The following is a 16,674-nucleotide window of genomic DNA, read 5'->3' as shown; positions in this document are numbered from 1 at the left end:
AAAAAAACTTGGGCAGGGGTAATTTGAAAATATCCTTAGATTATTTAGTTCTCTCTGAATTTGTGTAATTCTTGTATTTTACTTAACATGTTTCATCGTGTTTTAGCTTGTGGTTAGTCATTATTCTCTTTTTTTAATTTGTAGTGCTCTCAACTTTTAGATGATAACTTGAAAGATGACTACTTTGAGGAAGTAACTGAAGAATATGAAGAGATTCGACAGAATTATTATGAGTATTTAATGGTCATTATTATGTGTATTTAATTAAATTAATGTGCTCACCAAATACTTAAGATATGGCTATTCTAAGAAAAAGAGAATATGAACAGTGTTCAGCCTGAATAGTATAAATGTGTGTGTTTAAATTAGAATTTGAGATAGGGAGATAAAATGAGAACTGTGGAGTACTCCTCATGTAAGTGGGAGTAGACGGGCATTTGTAGTTGTGAAAGAGATCAGCAAATGGTGTCAGTATGTTGCAGAGTCACTGCAGTGTATTCGGAAAGGGGAGGGTAAACAGCTCGTGGTTGAAGAAGGGGTGGAATTCATGGAGTGAAATAATAGATTAAAGAGCAGGATCTGTAGGATTGTGATCTCTGGATTACTTCCATTGCTGTGCACGACTGAAAATAGATCATGTAAGGTGAATGAGTGAGATAGGAGGGATGAACTGATTTTTTGGATCATTGGGACCATTTTGTTGGAGAAGTAGTGATGGGGAACAAATAAATGGCAGGTGAACTGAATAGGCATTTTGCATCAGTCTTCACTGTGGAACACAGTAGTGACATGTCAGAAACTCAGGAGAGTCAGGGTAGAAGTGAGTGTCGTCACTGACTGAAGAGAAAGTGCTTGGGAAGCTGAAGGAACTAGAGGTGGATGTCACCTGGATCGCATGGACGACACCCAAGAGTTCTATAAGAAGTAGGGGTAGAGACTTTCCAAAGTCTCTACTTTCCAAGAATCACTGAAATTAGGAATGGTTCCAGAGAACTGGAACATTGCAAATATTACTCCACTCTTTAAGAAGGGAGAGAGACAAAAGGCAGGAAACTACTGGCTGATTTGCCTGACTTCAGTGCTAAGCAAGATTCTATAGTCTTAAGAATGAGGTTTAGGGTACTTGTTGAAAACACAAGATAAAATAAGATGAAGTCATTGTAGCTTCCTTCAGGGGAGATCTTGCTTGACGAATCTATTGGAATTCTCTGAGGAAGTAAGAGCAGGTCAGACAAAGAAGAGTCATTAGACGTTTTATATTTGGATTTTCAGAAGGCATTTGACAAGGTGTCGCACATAAGTAAAATATGAATCCATGGTATTATGGGAAAGGTACCTGCGTGGATATAAGATTGGCTGACTGGCAGAGACCGAGAATGGAAATAAAGAGGGCATTTTCTGGTTGGCTCCCAAGGACTACCAAGTTGGTATAGGGTCCGATACTTTCCACATTGTATGCAAGTTATTTGATGAAATTGATGGCTTTGTGGCCAAGCTTGCTGATGTAACAAAGATAGTTGGAGGGTTGGGTCACGTGGAGGAAACAGGGAATCCACACAGCGACTTGGACAGACTGGGAAAACAGACAAAGAACTGGCCGAGGATCATACACTATCACCACACTGACATGTCTGTCCATCACATCATACAGCCAAATGGAGGCCACCAGCGAATTGGAGGAACAAAACCATATATTTCATCTTGCCTGTCTCTAACCAGGGCAGCATTAATATCAACTTTTCCAATTTCCTTTCACCCCTTTCCCTGTCTTTCTTTTCCTATCCCTCTGTCTCCTTTTCTCTGGCTTATTTCATTCCTTCTATCAAAAAGCCCTCTACCTTCTCCCCCTATCATTTCTCAGCTTCATTCTTTTCTACCCTCCCACATACCCACCTATTACCTCTTGCCTGTTAGCTTGTGCTCGTCCCCCTTCCTCCTTTTTATCTTCCCCCTTCCCCGCCCATTTTATTCAGGCTGTTTTTCCTTATTCCTGACAAAGTATTCAGGTTTGAAATGTTGGTTACCTTTGACCTATGGATGCTGGATGTCCGACTGATTTTCTATTTTTTTAAATTTAATTTAGAGTTATAACATAGTAACAGGCCTTTCTGCCCATGAGCCAGTGCAGCCCAAATTTCTTTTGATAATTTAATTCTCTATGAATTTGTGTAATTTCACTAACATAATGTTTCTTTAGCACATTTGTGTATTACAGATGCAATACAGCATAGGGAAGTGCATGGTCATACACTTTGGTGGAAGGAATAAAGGCATAGACTATTTTCCAAATGGGGAGAAAATTCAGAAAATGGAGGTCCAAAGGGACTTGGGAGTCCTTGTGTAGGATTCCCTAAAGGTTAACCTTCAGCTTCAGTCAGTAGTAAACAAGGCAAATGTAATGTTAGCATTAATTTTTAGAGAACTAGAATATAAAAGCAAAGATGTAATTTTCAGGAGTTGGCAGCCTTTGGCCCTGGCCCGCAATCCAAATTTATCCAGCCTGCGATCTAAATTTATCCATGCAGCGCGGACACACCTCCCACCGCACCCCCCCCCCCACCTGAACTGACGCCGCTGATAAATCAGTGCGGCCTGCCATTCAACCACTGACTTATCATCTGACCCACACGTGGTAAAAGGTTGCCCCTCCCACTCCGTTGGCCCATTGTAATTTGGCAGTTTTGGGCCCAATATCAAAGGAAGGTTATGCTGGTAGAGAGGATTCAGAGAAGGTTTACATAAATGATCTTGGGGATGAGAGGGTTATGTATGAAGAACATTTGAAGGCCCTGTACTCGCTCAAGTTGGGATGATGGGGGATCTCATTAAAATCTATCCAATATTGAAAGGGCTGGATAGAGTGGACATGAAAATGTTTCTAGTAGTGGGAGAGTTTAGGACCAGAGAGTGCATGACATAACTTTAGAACCGAGATGAGAAATATCTTCAGATGGTGAATCTGTGGAATTCATTGCCACAGATAGCCGAGGAGGCCAGATCACTGGGTATATTTATAGCGGAGGTTCTTGATTAGTAAGACCATCAAATGTTATGAGGAGAAGGTAGGAAAATGGGTTGAAAGAAAGAATATATTGCCCATGATTCAAATGGCAGGGCAGACTCAATGGGGCGAATGGCCTAATTCTATTTTTTATGTTCTTGGGGATCCCAGGTTGCTATGGAGAGGAGTAAATTTTTCCTGATAGAAGATGTGTATGTAACCCAAAGACTAGGGTTTCAGTGAGGAATTAGAGATTTAGAGGGAACTCAAGCAAGAGTTACAGGCCAGTGAGTTTTGTGATAGAGAAATTATTGGAAACATTTCTGAAAGATAGGATCATTGCACATTTAGAAAGACTTGAGTCAGCATGGCTTTGTTGGTGGGAGATCTTGTCTTAACAATTTGAGTGAGGTTTTTTTTGTGGATGTAACTCAGTAGACATTCAGGGACAATGGGTTGACTGTGTTGACTTTAGTGATGCTTTGGATAAGGTCCTCCTGTGGAAGGTTGTTTTAAAAGCCAAGAGACAATAGAATCTATAACAAATCGGGTTTAAAGTTGGCTTGGTAATATGTTCAGAATGAAGCTATTGTTGTACACACAAGCACCTAAATTCATTCTTGCTGCATCCAAGCAGGCTTGCAAGATGTACTAACTACCATAGTGCGAGACAGAAAGAGAGATAACGAATATCAAATGATAGATAAATATTCACATTTGAAGTAAATGCAAGAAAAAAATGGATGTTTCATTCATGTGAACAGATCTTTTGCAGAACCCTGGGGTCATTTGTGGTAGTTTATGGTTAGAATAACATGGGAGGTTCAAGAGCTGTTGAATAAAAATTGTTCTTGAACTTGGAAGTGCTGGTCTTCGGGGTTCTGTCTGATGGGAGCAGTGAGTAGAGATTGTGACCATGATGGAGGTCCTTTACGATTTTGTTAGCCTCTTGAGTCAGTGGCTCACATAGATGCTTTCAATCGGTGGGGTTGGTTCCTGTGATGGAATTAGTTAGGTTTGCCACTTTTCGCAGCCTTCTAAATTCCTGGACACTTGAGTTTTGAAACTAGGCTGTGATGCAACCAGTCAGTATACATTCTATAAACTACTGTAGAGGCAGAGGGTGATGGTGGAGGTTGGTTTTTGTAATTGGAGTCCAGTGACCAGTGGTGTACCACAGGGATCCTTACTGTTTATAATATACATTAAAATTTTGATGATTATGGTTAGTAAGCTTGCAGATGACAGAAAAGTTTATGGTGTTAGCCTCAAGGGACTTAAAGATATTGTTAAGGCAGAGAAATAGCACATATAATTTATTCTTGTCCAGTGCAAAGTTGATGCATTTTGGGAATGCTAATGAGGCTAGGACTTGCATCATGGAGGTAGCACCCACGAGTAATGAGAAACAGAGGGACTTTGGTCAAGATTGTCAAATATTGCAGCATAGGTAGAGAGGGTGATAAAGAAGGTGCTTGTCTTAGTAGCTGGGCATAGAATACCAAGAACGTTATGGAACAACATTATAAACATCGATGAGATCACTTCTGCAACTTTGTGTGCTGTTTTGATTGCCTCATTATAGAAAAGACATGTTTGCTCTCGAGATGGTATAGAGGAGGTTCATCATGATGTGGCCTGAGATGGAATACAGTAAAATCCCTGGTATCTGGCACCTATTGGATTGGTAGATGCCAGCAAAGTGTATTTCCCGCATTAAGAATAAACAGCTTAAAAAGACTGAACAAACTCACTTGCATGAATATATAAACCATAGAACACTACAGCACAGAAAACAGGCCATTCGGCTTTTCTAGGCTGTGCTGAAAACATCATAGTCCCACTGACCTGCACCCATTCCATAACCCTCCAGACCTCTCCTATCCATGTATCGATCCAGTTTATTTTTAAATCTTAAGAGTGAGTTCACATTTACCAAGTCAGATGGCAACTCATTCAACACTCCCACCACTCTCTGAGTGAAAATGTTCCCCCTAAATCCTTTCACCCTTAGGACATGTCCTCTTGTATTTATCTATCCTAATCTAAGTGGAAAGAGCCTACTCACATCTACTCTGTGTATACCTCTCATAATTTTGTAAAACTCTATCAAATCTCTCCTCATTCTTCTACGCTCCAAGGAATAGAATCCTCACCTGTTTAATCTTTTCTTGTAACTCAACTCCTGAAGATCCGGCAACATCCTAGTAAATCTTCTCTGTACTCTTTCAATCTAACTGATATCCTTCTTGTAGTTTGGCAACCAAAACTGCACATAAAACCTAAAGCATTTTACTTTATTTTCATTCACATTATTTGAAAACATTTAACCATTACATCTGCAGGTTCCCCCCCACCCCCTTTCCACGGAGCCGCCAAAAAGACGATCAATGACATTATAGATAATTAACCCCCATCCTCATCTCCACCAAGTTTATAGATAAAATATTTGATAAGGGCAACTCTTACTAAGAGGGGATAAGGAGAGACTTTTAGATAGTCACCTCAAAGGTGAGTGGCATCAACCTTTGCTGTTTCACACAACTTTATTCAAACAGCTGCTCCGAGCAAAGCACGACCAAGGCCCTCCTCTGGCTGAATATCTACTCCCATCTTTACCAAAGGTTTATGTGTTACTTAAGAGAACATTTACAATTTTAGACTTGAGTATTTTACTTTTATTTTATTCTTATTTATTTTAATTTTTGAACAACTATTTTCCTCATTTTTTAACCGGTTGCTTGAGTCTGCCGGTTGCTCGAATTCCGGGTAACAGGAATTTTACTAATTCTCAGTTATGAAGTGAGACTGGATTGACTGTTTGATTCTCCCATGAGCAGAGAAAGTTTGAGATGTTGGGATGGGAGTTTGGAGGAGGTGGGAATCAGTTAGAGATGTACAAAATTGAGGTAGATAGCAGTAAACTTTTCCCTGTAGTGGAAATATCTATAATTCAAAGACTTGGGTTTAATTTAGCAGTAAGAGATTCAAAGGGAAGAATCTTTAAATCCGATAGTGGTTAGTGTTTGGAATCCACTGCCAGAGAAAGTGATGGAAGCATATGTGTCTGCATGAACATTTGCATCAGCAAGGCATTGAGGACTAGGATTAATATGGGAGAGTGTGATGGTTAGGATGGCCTCATGGGCCTGTTCCTTCCTGTGCTATATGACTGACTCAAATAAAAGTTTTCTCAAACTCAAACTATTCTGAGGGTGCAGTTGCATACATTTAGTTTGTGTTACAGATGGGTTGCCTCTTTATTGATTTTGAATCTTAACCATTTGCAGGACAGAAAATACTTAACTTTAGAGGAAGCAAGGAATCAAGGATTTCACATCAACAGGCTCTCCCATCCAAAACCAGGTCAGTAACAGATCCTAGCCAGAATCATCTTTTTATTCCTCTCCTACTTGAATCATCTTTTTATTCCTCTCCTACTCTTGCTTCCTGCCTCAACATTCCACCCCCCCCCGCCCTCCATCACCAAGCCAAAGTTGGATTTTCTCTTTATCTGCTATATTTTAAATAAAAATATCGTGCATTTTTACTACAGTTACATAGAAACAACAAATGTATGGTGCCTTTAGAAGTTTAGATTTGACTGTACAAGTTACAAGTATATGAATGTTTGTTAAAGAGACTAGCATAAAAAAAAATGCAAGAAAAAATTGTAATACTTGTATCTGTTTTGCTTTCTTAAAGTAACGGTGCTAGTTTTGTTTCTTTGCAGTAAAGCCAGAATTCATTGGCACTCAGTCCTTTCATAATTATGACCTGCAGAGACTGACAAACTACATTGACTGGAAACCCTTCTTTGATGTTTGGCAACTAAAAGGGAAGTACCCAAATCGAGGATTTCCCAAAATATTTAAAGACAAAACAGTAGGTTAGTGCCAATAAAAATGACTCTTCTAATTAAGTTTTAACATTTAAAATTGCATTTTAATTTTTAAAATCTTTTATTGTCTTTAGTTTGCTGGTGTGCAGTTTGAATGCCATACCAATCTGTGGTAATTATATTAAAGGTATTCTTGGTCAGTGAAATTTGCTTTCTTTTTGCTGAATCCATTGGCAATGACGAGTATTCTCAAGATTAGACCAGAAGCTGTCACACACAGATTATTTTTCTCACAGCGATGCTGTTTGACCTGCTGAGTTCCTCTAGCAGATTGCGTTTGACTTTAGATTCCAGCACCTGCAGTGTATCTCCAAGGCATTATGTGGTCTTCTACGTACGTTTGAGGCGAAAAATGATGTGGCAGCGAAGAAGACCACCTCTCCTCCAAATGATCAGGTGCTGTGTCTTACAATGGCTGATATGATGAGAGTGTTAGGCAAGGTCAACCCATGGAAAGCAACTGGTCCGGATAATACTCTCGGTAGAGTGCTCAGGGGCTGTGCGGCTCAGCTGGCAGATAATCTCACCGAAATCTTCATCTCCCTGAGCAGCACCATGGTTCCAACATGCTTCAAAGCCACCACCATGCCTAAGAAGTTCGTCAGTGTCCTGCCTCAATGACTACCAACCTGGCACCCTCACGTCAAACGTCTTGAAGTGCTCTGAGAGTCTTGTCATGGGGAACATCAAGTTTCTGCTGCCCCCTCACTGGATCCACTTCAGTTCGCATATAGATCCAACCGCTCTATGGACGATGCCATCGCCACCTGGAAAATAAGGACACGTATGTTCAAATGCTGTTTATTGCCTTCGGTTCAGCACTCAACACATTCATACCTCAGTATGTGATAGGAAAGTTGAGCCAGCTGGGCCTTAGCACCTCCCTCTGCAATTGAATTCTTGACTTCCTGACGTGGAGACTTCAAACAGTCCAGATCGGAAACAGTTTTTCAAAGACCATCACACTGAGCATGGGGTCCCTTCAGGGCTGCGAGCTTGGTCCATTGCTCTTCACTCTACTGACTCATGACTGTGCAGCAAAACGGAGCTGAAACCACATCATCAAATTCGCCGACGATACAACCGTGGTGGGCTTTATCAGCAAGAATGATGAGTCAGCGTACAGAGATGAAGTGCAGACGCTAACAGACTGATGCAGAACTAACAAACCTGGATCTGAATGTTAATAAAATAAAAGAGATGGTTGTCGACTTCAGGAGGTCCCTAGGGGACCTGTGATGGCCATCCTGGAGAGCAAACGTGCTGACAATTGATGGGTTTACTGTTGAGGTCGTCAAGAGTACCAAGGTTCTTGGTGTGGGCTTGGCAGAGAATCTCATCTGGTCCCTCTACACCAGCTCCATAGCCAAGAAAGCCCAGCAGCACCTCTACTTCCTGCGAAGGCTGAGGAAAGTTCATCTCCCACCCTCCATCTTCACTACATTCTACAGAGAGCATTCTGAGCAATTGCATCACTGCCTGGTTTGGAAACGGTATCACCTCAGACCATAAGACCTTGCAGAGGATAGTGGAGTCAGCGGAGAAGATTATTCCTACGATGATGGACATCTACAACACACGATATATGTGGAAGGCAAATAACATAAGGTGATTTCAAATTGCAGCACCCATGTAGCCCTTCTTGGACCTGGGTGCGATTACTGGGTCATGGGTGCAGGATGCACCTTTCGAATCGCAGCCAGAACTACCTGATAAATCGCCAACCCAGCGGTTTAAGGGGGATCCCGCCCCTGCGATGATGTCATGAGTGACACGTCATGCAGTCAGTTCTTTTTCTTTTTTAAATTTCTCCTAAACATCATCACCCCCCCCCCCACCCTTTCCCGGCCATCAGTCATTCCCTCCCCCACCCCCCAGCGACGTGCCGCAAATGGGGCGGGGTAATTGCTGCTACAATGTGATGCCTCCGCGAGCGGGGTGGGGAGTGCTGTGAGCAGGTGTGGGGGCCGCAATGTGCCGCTGTCGCCACTCCGGTTTGCGGTGACGGCTCAATGCGGGAGTGTGGGAGCAATGGCCATCTTCCTATCCATGATGCTCCATGCTGCTAGAACCACTCTGCCGCGAACCAGAGTGGCGGTCGCAGCAGCAGGCATATCGCTGCCCCCCCCCACCTGATTGCGTCACCCCTCCCTGTTTGTGGCAGTGACACATCACGGTCCTCCCCCACCCCCCCCCCCCCAATAGTGACATCAACCACTCTCCCCACCATACGCAGCACCTTCTCCTGTTGTGGCAGCAGCACTTCAGCCAGGGATTTCCCTGTGACACACACATGCAAGCGCTGACATCACCAGAGTAACCGGGGCGGCCATTTCCCTTTCAAATCTCCTGGTTAAGTTTTACTGGGTCCACTGATCACCTCTGAGTTAGGTCAGGGACCCAGCTGGGTTTTGACTAGTTTGACCGGGTTGGACCCTTTCAAATAGCCATGTACCTGAGTTGTCAACCAAACAAATTGCTTGGTTAACCCCATTTTACATGGCAATTTGAAAGGGCCTATTGCGAAGGACTTTTCTCCCATCTGCCATCTGGAAGGAGGCACCGTAGCATTCGGGCCCCCATGTACAGATTGTGCAACAGTTGCTTTTTCTTCCCCCCCACCCCCCCCCCCAAGCCATCAGTCTCCTCAATTCCTAGAACATACGTGTACTAGTATATCATGGATTTTTATTGTATTATGACTCAATATTTACCTCTTATTTATGTAAATCTGCTCCATGGTCCTGGAGAAATACTATCTTGTCTTTACTGTGCATTGCATTAGTAGTTATGGTATGAATGACAAATAAAGGTGACTTGGCTTGTCTGACTCTTAAAACTCTAACCTCATAACTTGTTAACCTGCAGGTGAAGAAGCCAAGAAGGTTTTTCAAGATGCGCAGAATATGATGAACAAACTGATTGAAGAGAAAAAATTGAAAGCTAGAGGAATTATAGGGTTCTGGCCAGCTCAGAGCGTTGGGGATGACATCTATTTGTTTGCAAATGATAATTTCCCTCGTACCGGTGAGCCAGTGGCAAAGTTTCATGGTTTACGGCAACAGGTAAGGTGAACGTTAAAAATGGTTCCTCTATTTCCTGACAATTCAGAAATTGCTTCCCAGTTTAGTACCAAGGCATAGAGAAGGTGCAAATTTAAAAATAGTTCCTCATTTATACAGTATTAACAGATGGCTTATCCAGTTAAATCGCTGGTTATGAAAGGGAAAATGTGTCTCATCATCACTGTTTAATAATGTATATAGTATTGTGGTATATTGTGTATATAGTATGTTGTGGTGCGCTGTGGTGCAGCAAGAAAACACAAGAACTCAGTAAAGACTGTACGACAGACTTTACACCAGTTTCTGTCCTGGTGACTCCATGAGTAACTGGCCCAGGAGAGGCTGGCTCAGGTTTATATTCAGGTTGGTGGATTGACAGCCAGCCAGGTGGAGTCAGGCCCCTTAGATGGTCTTCCTGCAGGAACAGAGGTCGCCCCCTGCAGTAGGCTGGTGGTTGTATCACCACATTCACCTCTTTCTTAGAATGAGTTCCGAGGGTGGGGATGGGGGGGTGGGTGGGGAAACGGTGCCGGGTGTCATTTACAGGTTCAGGCAGTCTGAGACCGTCGCAGGGTTGGCTCCTGGTCAAAGGTCGGTGAGGGCGGGGTTGCCTGAGGGATGGCCAGGGCGGGCGGTGGTGTGGGCAGAGTGGTGTCTGTTTGCATGTCTTTCCGCCGGGGATGGCTGGGAGGGTGTGGTCCATGAGTGGAGTCTTCTGAGAGGTGGAGGTTGGAGGTCGGCCCCCGAATCCTGAGTAAGCCAAGGGTACCCATGGTGGAGAGGTTGAGCTGGGTACTTGTGATGTTGGGGAGGGGTGGGGCCCCTGCTGGTGCGAGATCCCTGGTCGAGATGGTGTCCTCATAGCCATTGGGGTACGTGATGTTGGCAAAATTCTGATTGGCGTGGAGGAGGAGTACCTGCTCGACCAGTGGGTTGGACTTGTGGGCCCGCATGTGTTTGCAGAGGAGCACCGGTCCTGGAGATGTTAGCCAAGTCGGGAGGGAGACACCAGTCACTCATTTCACGAGAAGTGAGAAAAGATACACATGAGGGATCTGATTAGTTGCTGTGCACGAGAGCAACCTTATAGCATGGAGTGCCTCAGGGAGGCCTCTTGCCAGAGGTCAATGTACCAGCCTTTGAACCTCAGGTACTCCAATGGTCCGGAGGACTGCCTTCCAGATCACCCCATTTTCGTGCTTCACCTGCTTGTTGCCCCTTGGGTTGTAGCTGGTCATGTGACTAGCTGCAATGCCTCGCACTACCAGGTACTGGCGCAGCTCCTCACTCATGAAGCTGGACCCCAACCACTGTGGATGAATGTTAGGTATCCGAACATGGTGAAAATCTGTGTCAGCGCCTTGATAACGTTGGCTGTGGAGGTGTCAGGGCAGGGGATGGTGAAGGGTAAATGGGAATATTCGTCTACGACCAAGAGGAATTAGACGTTCTTGTTCATGGAAAGCAGGGGGCCCTTGAAGTCAATACTGAGCCACTCGAAGGGCCTAGTGGCCTTGACGACGTGGGCCTCTGGAGGGCAGAAGTGCAGTTTGCACTCCGCACAGAGCCTGCATGACTCAGTCATGGTCCAGACTTCTTGGACAGTGAAGGAGAGGTTTCGGGACTTGATGAAGTGATACAGGCGCATGATACCCGGGTGGTAGAGGGTGTCGTGCAGCGCCTGCAGTAGGTTAGACTGCATGCATGGAGTTGTTGAACTTCCCCAGTCTGTACTGGATGTCATAGCTGAATGTGGCAAGCTTGGCTCCTGCACAAGAACTTGTAGTTCTTGATCTTACCTTTGTGGGTGTTCAGGAGGGCTCCCAGCTGAGGGTCACAGCGCTCCCAACGGGCCTGGAAAGGCACACCTTGGTGAAGTGGCCTTTCTTCCCGCATCTGGACCAATGTGAATTTCTCGCTGGGCAGCCTTTGCAGGATTGTCTGTCTGACCCACACCAGGACCTGCAGTACTTACAGGGGTGCGCTGCACCAGCGGCTGCAATCGTCTCATCCACATAGGGCCCATCGACGACAGTGGTTGTTTGCATCTGCCAGGCCAGGGGTTGGGGGAGTCGGGCATCGAATGCCTCTTCATAATGAGCTGCAGCCTCCAGGGAGTGGAGTACCTCCATTGTCCTGGTAAACGAGACAATGTTTTCTTCCAGCAGCTTCTGTTGGGCGTTCCTCGAGTGCAGCCCTCACACATAGGCATCCCGGATCAGTCGCTCCACTTCTCCTTCAATCACCGCGATCTCAGTTCGGCACGGGTGAGCTAGCTCACACAGGGTACCCAAATAGGTATCTACCTTCTCACCTGGCTGCTGGACCCTGATGCTGAGCCGGTACCGGGCGTAGACCACGTTTGCTCTCCAGGATGGCCATCACAGGTTTGTACTCCGTGCAGTCTCTGATGGCTTGGAAAGTGTGTGGACCCAGCTTGGTGCAGAGCACCATGAGTCGCTTCTGGTTGGTGTTGATCACCTCAGCCTGTGTTTGGATGATCACTTTAGTCACGTGCTTCCAGATCTCGAAGCTTGCCGGGGCATCTGGGTGTTGGGAGTCAAGTCAATCTCAAGGTTTCCAGTCATCAGAAACCTCTCCATGGTATCTCTTTAAAATTGTGGTCCACTGTGGTGAGCCAAGCAAACACAAAAACTCAGCAAAGATTGTATAATAGGCTTTAATCCATTAAAAGTTTGTACACCAGTTTTTGTCCTGGTGGCTCCATGAGTGACTGGCCCAGGAGGGGCCGGTTCAGGTTTATATTCAGGTCAGTTGAATGACAGCCAGACATGTGGAGTCAGCCCCTTGAGTGGTCTTCCTGCAGGTACAGAGGTCGCCCCCTGCAGTAAGCTGGTGGTCTTATCACCAGAAGTACCACTGACTGAAATGCCAGGCCTGTAATCAGAGGATAGTGTTCTTTTTGAGATTCAAATGTTTTTGGACCTTCAAATTCAAGTGTCTCTTTGGCTTGGCTTCGCGGACGAAGATTTATGGAGGGAGTAAATGTCCACGTCAGCTGCAGGCTCGTTTGTGGCTGACAAGTCCGATGCGGGACAGGCAGACACGGTTGCAGCGGCTGCAGGGGAAAATTGGTTGGTTGGGGTTGGGTGTTTGGTTTTTCCTCCTTTGTCTTTTGTCAGTGAGGTGGGCTCTGCGGTCTTCTTCAAAGGAGGTTGCTGCCCGCCGAACTGTGAGGCGCCAAGATGCACGGTTTGAGGCGATATCAGCCCACTGCCGGTGGTCAATGTGGCAGGCACCAAGAGATTTCTTTAGGCAGTCCTTGTACCTCTTCTTTGGTGCACCTTTGTCACGGTGGCCAGTGGAGAGCTCGCCATATAGCATGATCTTGGGAAGGCGATGGTCCTCCATTCTGGAGACGTGACCTACCCAGCGCAGCTGGATCTTCAGCAGCGTGGACTCGATGCTGTTGGCCTCTGCCATCTCGAGTACTTCGACGTTAGGGATGAAGGCGCTCCAATGAATGTTGAGGATGGAGCGGAGACAACGCTGGTGGAAGCGTTCTAGGAGCCGTAGGTGATGCCGGTAGAGGACCCATGATTCGGAGCTGACAACGGCTCTGTATACGCTTATCTTTGTGAGGTTTTTCAGTTGGTTGTTTTTCCAGACTCTTTTATGTAGTCTTCCAAAGGCGCTATTTGCCTTGGCGAGTCTGTTGTCTATCTCGTTGTCGATCCTTGCATCCGATGAAATGGTGCAGCCGAGATAGGTAAACTGGTTGACCGTTTTGAGTTTTGTGTGCCCGATGGAGATGTCGGGGGGCTGGTAGTCATGGTGGGGAGCTGGCTGATGGAGGACCTCAGTTTTCTTCAGGCTGACTTCCATTATCTACATTGCTCTCCTTTTAATCATAAGTTTACTTCTTTGTAAATTCTATTTAATATGATCCTCGTTGATCTGCCAGGGCTCAACACATCTGCATCAGTTCCATGTAGCCCTCAATTTCCTGGCCTTTTTTTTAAAAAAAATGATTGACTTCTTTAAATATTTCCAGTGATCTAGACTCAAAGGCCCTATTGGGCTGGAGCATGGAAAGCATCAAGAAGGGGTGTATATATTGTAAATCACCTTGCCCCCTTAGATGCTATTTGCTGAAGAAGAGTACCATTAGTTTCTCATTACACCGTAATAGTAGGCAACCAGTGAGATAGGGCAACCAGTGAGATGAGGCAACCAGTGAGATGGGGCAACCAGTGAGATGAAGCAACCAGAGAGATGGGGCAACCAGTGAGATGAAGCAACCAGAGAGATGGGGCAACCAGTGAGATGGGGCAATCAGTGAGATGGGGCAACCAGTGAGATGAGGCAACCAGTGAGATGGGGCAACCAGTGAGATGGGGAAACCAGTGAGATGAGGCAACCAGTGAGATGGGGCAACCAGTGAGATGAGGCAACCAGTGAGATGGGGCAACCAGTGAGATGAGGCAACCATTGAGATGGGGGTGTCAAGACAGTTTCTTATGCTTGAAGCCTCTCCCAGTCAGAACTGGAGGTTAAGTGGTGTATTTGTATAAAGTATTAGTTTTTTTTAATACATTTTGATTTCACAGCAAAACTTGAAGTGATAGCAATCTGGATGTTTTCAAGTTTAAAACTGAATTATTAAGTGAAGAGCTTTGAAAGAATGTGTTACTGGAATCACATTGTGAGTAGTTTTCCAAATGCAGTGAGCAGATATACAATTTTGAATGTACCTACAGCTGTAGTATAGGTTCTTGTTTTGTCCTAAAGATATTTCTCTCCATGGTCAGGACTGTCATTTTCATGCTTTTTCTTTGACATACTGTTTGCCAACAAAACATACATTTTGTCCTTCATATTTTCTAGGCGGAAAAGGACACCTTCAGCACGGAAAAGTACTACTGCATTTCTGACTTCATAGCACCCTTGGACTCGGGGGTGCCAGATTACCTCGGCATATTTGCAGTTGCATGCTTTGGTGCTGAGTTGCTGAGCAAGCGGTATGAAAAGGAAGGTGATGACTACAGTAGCATAATGGTTAAAGCCTTGGCAGACAGATTGGCTGAAGTGAGTTTCAGAATTGAAGAACCATAATCTAGTACTAACAAGGATGTTTCATGCACAAAAGATAATTTACAAAAAAAACTATTCAAATTGTACCTCATAATCAGTAGTTGAACAATAAGTTGGTTGTTTCCTTCCTTAAAAATGGATTACTCTTGGAGTTGGGTCTGAGTTTTACCTGTATTTGTCAACATTGTGAATGCAAAAGTAGCTTTACTAAATTGTCTATACTCTGGAGTCTTAAAATAATTGATGTGTTTTTGTCTCAAACTTCAACATCTATTTGAGGAACAACGTCATTACAAAGTAGAGAATTGATGCTGAAAAAGAACGGAGTGAACCAAGAGATAACTGGACTCCATTAAACAAAATGTTAATCCCAGTTTTGTGACATTATATCCAGTTTTTGTTATACATGCAATCAGGAGGTTATTGAGTGGGTTTCAACTTAATCATGGCTGATCTGGCAGACCTCAGCATTTCTTCTGTACCAGTTCCACATAGCCCACAATTTCCTGATACTTCAAAATAACCATTAAACCTTCTCTTTAAACACTTCTAGTGATCTTGATGCCAAGATCTTTTGGCATAGTGATTTGCTACCATGTGTAAGAAGAAATTTTTGCACATCTCTTTTAAATCACTGGCTCCATTATCTTTTAACTATGACCTCTTGTTAACATCACTCGTGGAACCTGCTCAACAACTACCATTTCTTGCCCCATTGTATGTTTCAATAAGATCACCCCTCATAATTCTACACTCAGTGAGATAAATGGGACAAATAATTCAAATGGGAATAGAAAAAAAAAGCCTTTATTTCTTTGTATCTGAAATCAAACCATCACTGCACAGCACATCTTGTGATTTAGCCAAAGAATTTGGGGCTAATGTCATATTGCACTACGTAGCCATGTGTTAATGGGGTAGAGAAGGGGGACAATATAATTGCATTTTGTTAAACAAAGCTCTCTTTTGTGAAAATCAAAGAGAAAATTACATTCACAATCACATTGAAATATGTGGTTTAAATAATGTTAATAAACAGTAGCATTATAAATCACAAGACGGTACACTGATTTGGAGAATGAAATGTAAGCAAGTTCCTTCATATCTGTCCTAAAAGAGTTGCCACTCCCATTGGCAGCGGACAATTCTTTTTCGGAAGTTGCAAAACTCTGGTATGTTGCAGATTCTACTGTGTCCCTAAGGTGATCATTAAGAGGTATTAATATTAACTACAAACATTATCCCAAATCCAGAGAAAAGATCTAAAAATTACATATTGAAAAACTATCTAATTGATAACTATTAAAATTAGTCACCACATAATTTCTGTGCCATGGTATTGAACCTAAACTTCCAACAGAAAAATGTTCAATTCTATGTATGTGGTAAATATTTGGGTGAGGGGCTGATACATTTTGGAGCAGAGCACTTATTTGACAAGTTTTTTTTGCTTTAAGCATCCTATCGACCTTTTTCCCTTTTTATTTTTTTTAATTTGATGCTCAGTAATTCAGCATTTTCTTCATTGTATCCCCCTGTGAGAGGTTCACTCAGAATTTGTGAGCTAGAACATGGGAACAGGCCCTTCGGTCATGAAGTCTGCACAGAATACGATGGCAAATCAAACTAAATCTCTTCTTCCTGCACAGGAT

General features: G+C 43.9%; 1 protein-coding gene across 3 annotated transcripts in view; it reads left to right on the top strand.

The window, feature by feature from the left end:
• mtr (5-methyltetrahydrofolate-homocysteine methyltransferase) overlaps positions 1 to 16,674 on the top strand; it is a 111,061-nt gene that overhangs the window by 77,638 nt on the left and 16,749 nt on the right. For all 3 annotated transcript variants that reach the window (XM_069930980.1, XM_069930978.1, XM_069930979.1), the window contains 5 exons: positions 145 to 243; positions 6,292 to 6,367; positions 6,735 to 6,890; positions 9,771 to 9,967; positions 14,816 to 15,016. In XM_069930980.1, the coding sequence (XP_069787081.1) occupies positions 145 to 243; positions 6,292 to 6,367; positions 6,735 to 6,890; positions 9,771 to 9,967; positions 14,816 to 15,016 (729 nt within the window). The remainder of the gene's footprint in view (positions 1 to 144; positions 244 to 6,291; positions 6,368 to 6,734; positions 6,891 to 9,770; positions 9,968 to 14,815; positions 15,017 to 16,674) is intronic.

This window comes from Narcine bancroftii, chromosome 4, assembly GCF_036971445.1.
Source record: "Narcine bancroftii isolate sNarBan1 chromosome 4, sNarBan1.hap1, whole genome shotgun sequence".
Lineage (NCBI taxonomy): Eukaryota > Metazoa > Chordata > Chondrichthyes > Torpediniformes > Narcinidae > Narcine > Narcine bancroftii.
Note: the sequence above shows the minus strand (reverse complement) of the source record. Positions and strands in the feature narration are given on the sequence as shown.